Source organism: Eimeria tenella, genomic scaffold (assembly GCF_000499545.2).
Source record: "Eimeria tenella Houghton genomic scaffold, Eth_scaff2316, whole genome shotgun sequence".
Taxonomy (NCBI): domain Eukaryota; phylum Apicomplexa; class Conoidasida; order Eucoccidiorida; family Eimeriidae; genus Eimeria; species Eimeria tenella.
Window position 1 is genome coordinate 2,561 of NW_013542175.1, and position 243 is coordinate 2,803.

Sequence of the window (243 nt, forward strand, 5' to 3'; positions counted from 1 at the left end):
ACTTTGCATTATATTTATTTGAATTTATATTCATAATTATTTTTATTTATATTCATAAATATATATTTATAAAAATAATTAAAAATATAAACAACTTAGTTGTGCAAAGTGAAGACTCCGAGCTCCATTTATTTTTCAACTGCAATAAGAGAAAATTAACTTCTTAGAAAAATGAAGTGTCCCTACAGGGACGCCCTTCAAGTGCTGGCAAGCTGTGGCTAGCTGCATCTAGCTGCAGCTAGT

The 243-nt window shown here is 29.6% G+C and overlaps 1 protein-coding gene across 1 annotated transcript in view; it reads right to left on the reverse strand.

Annotated features, from left to right (window-relative positions):
• Positions 1–238: 238 nt before the first annotated feature.
• Positions 239–243, reverse strand: part of ETH_00042530 (uncharacterized protein) — a gene marked incomplete at both ends in the record, with an annotated part of 696 nt that continues 691 nt past the window's right edge. Inside the window, one exon of the mRNA XM_013374859.1 lies at positions 239–241. Coding sequence (XP_013230313.1) covers positions 239–241 — 3 coding nt within the window. The remainder of the gene's footprint in view (positions 242–243) is intronic.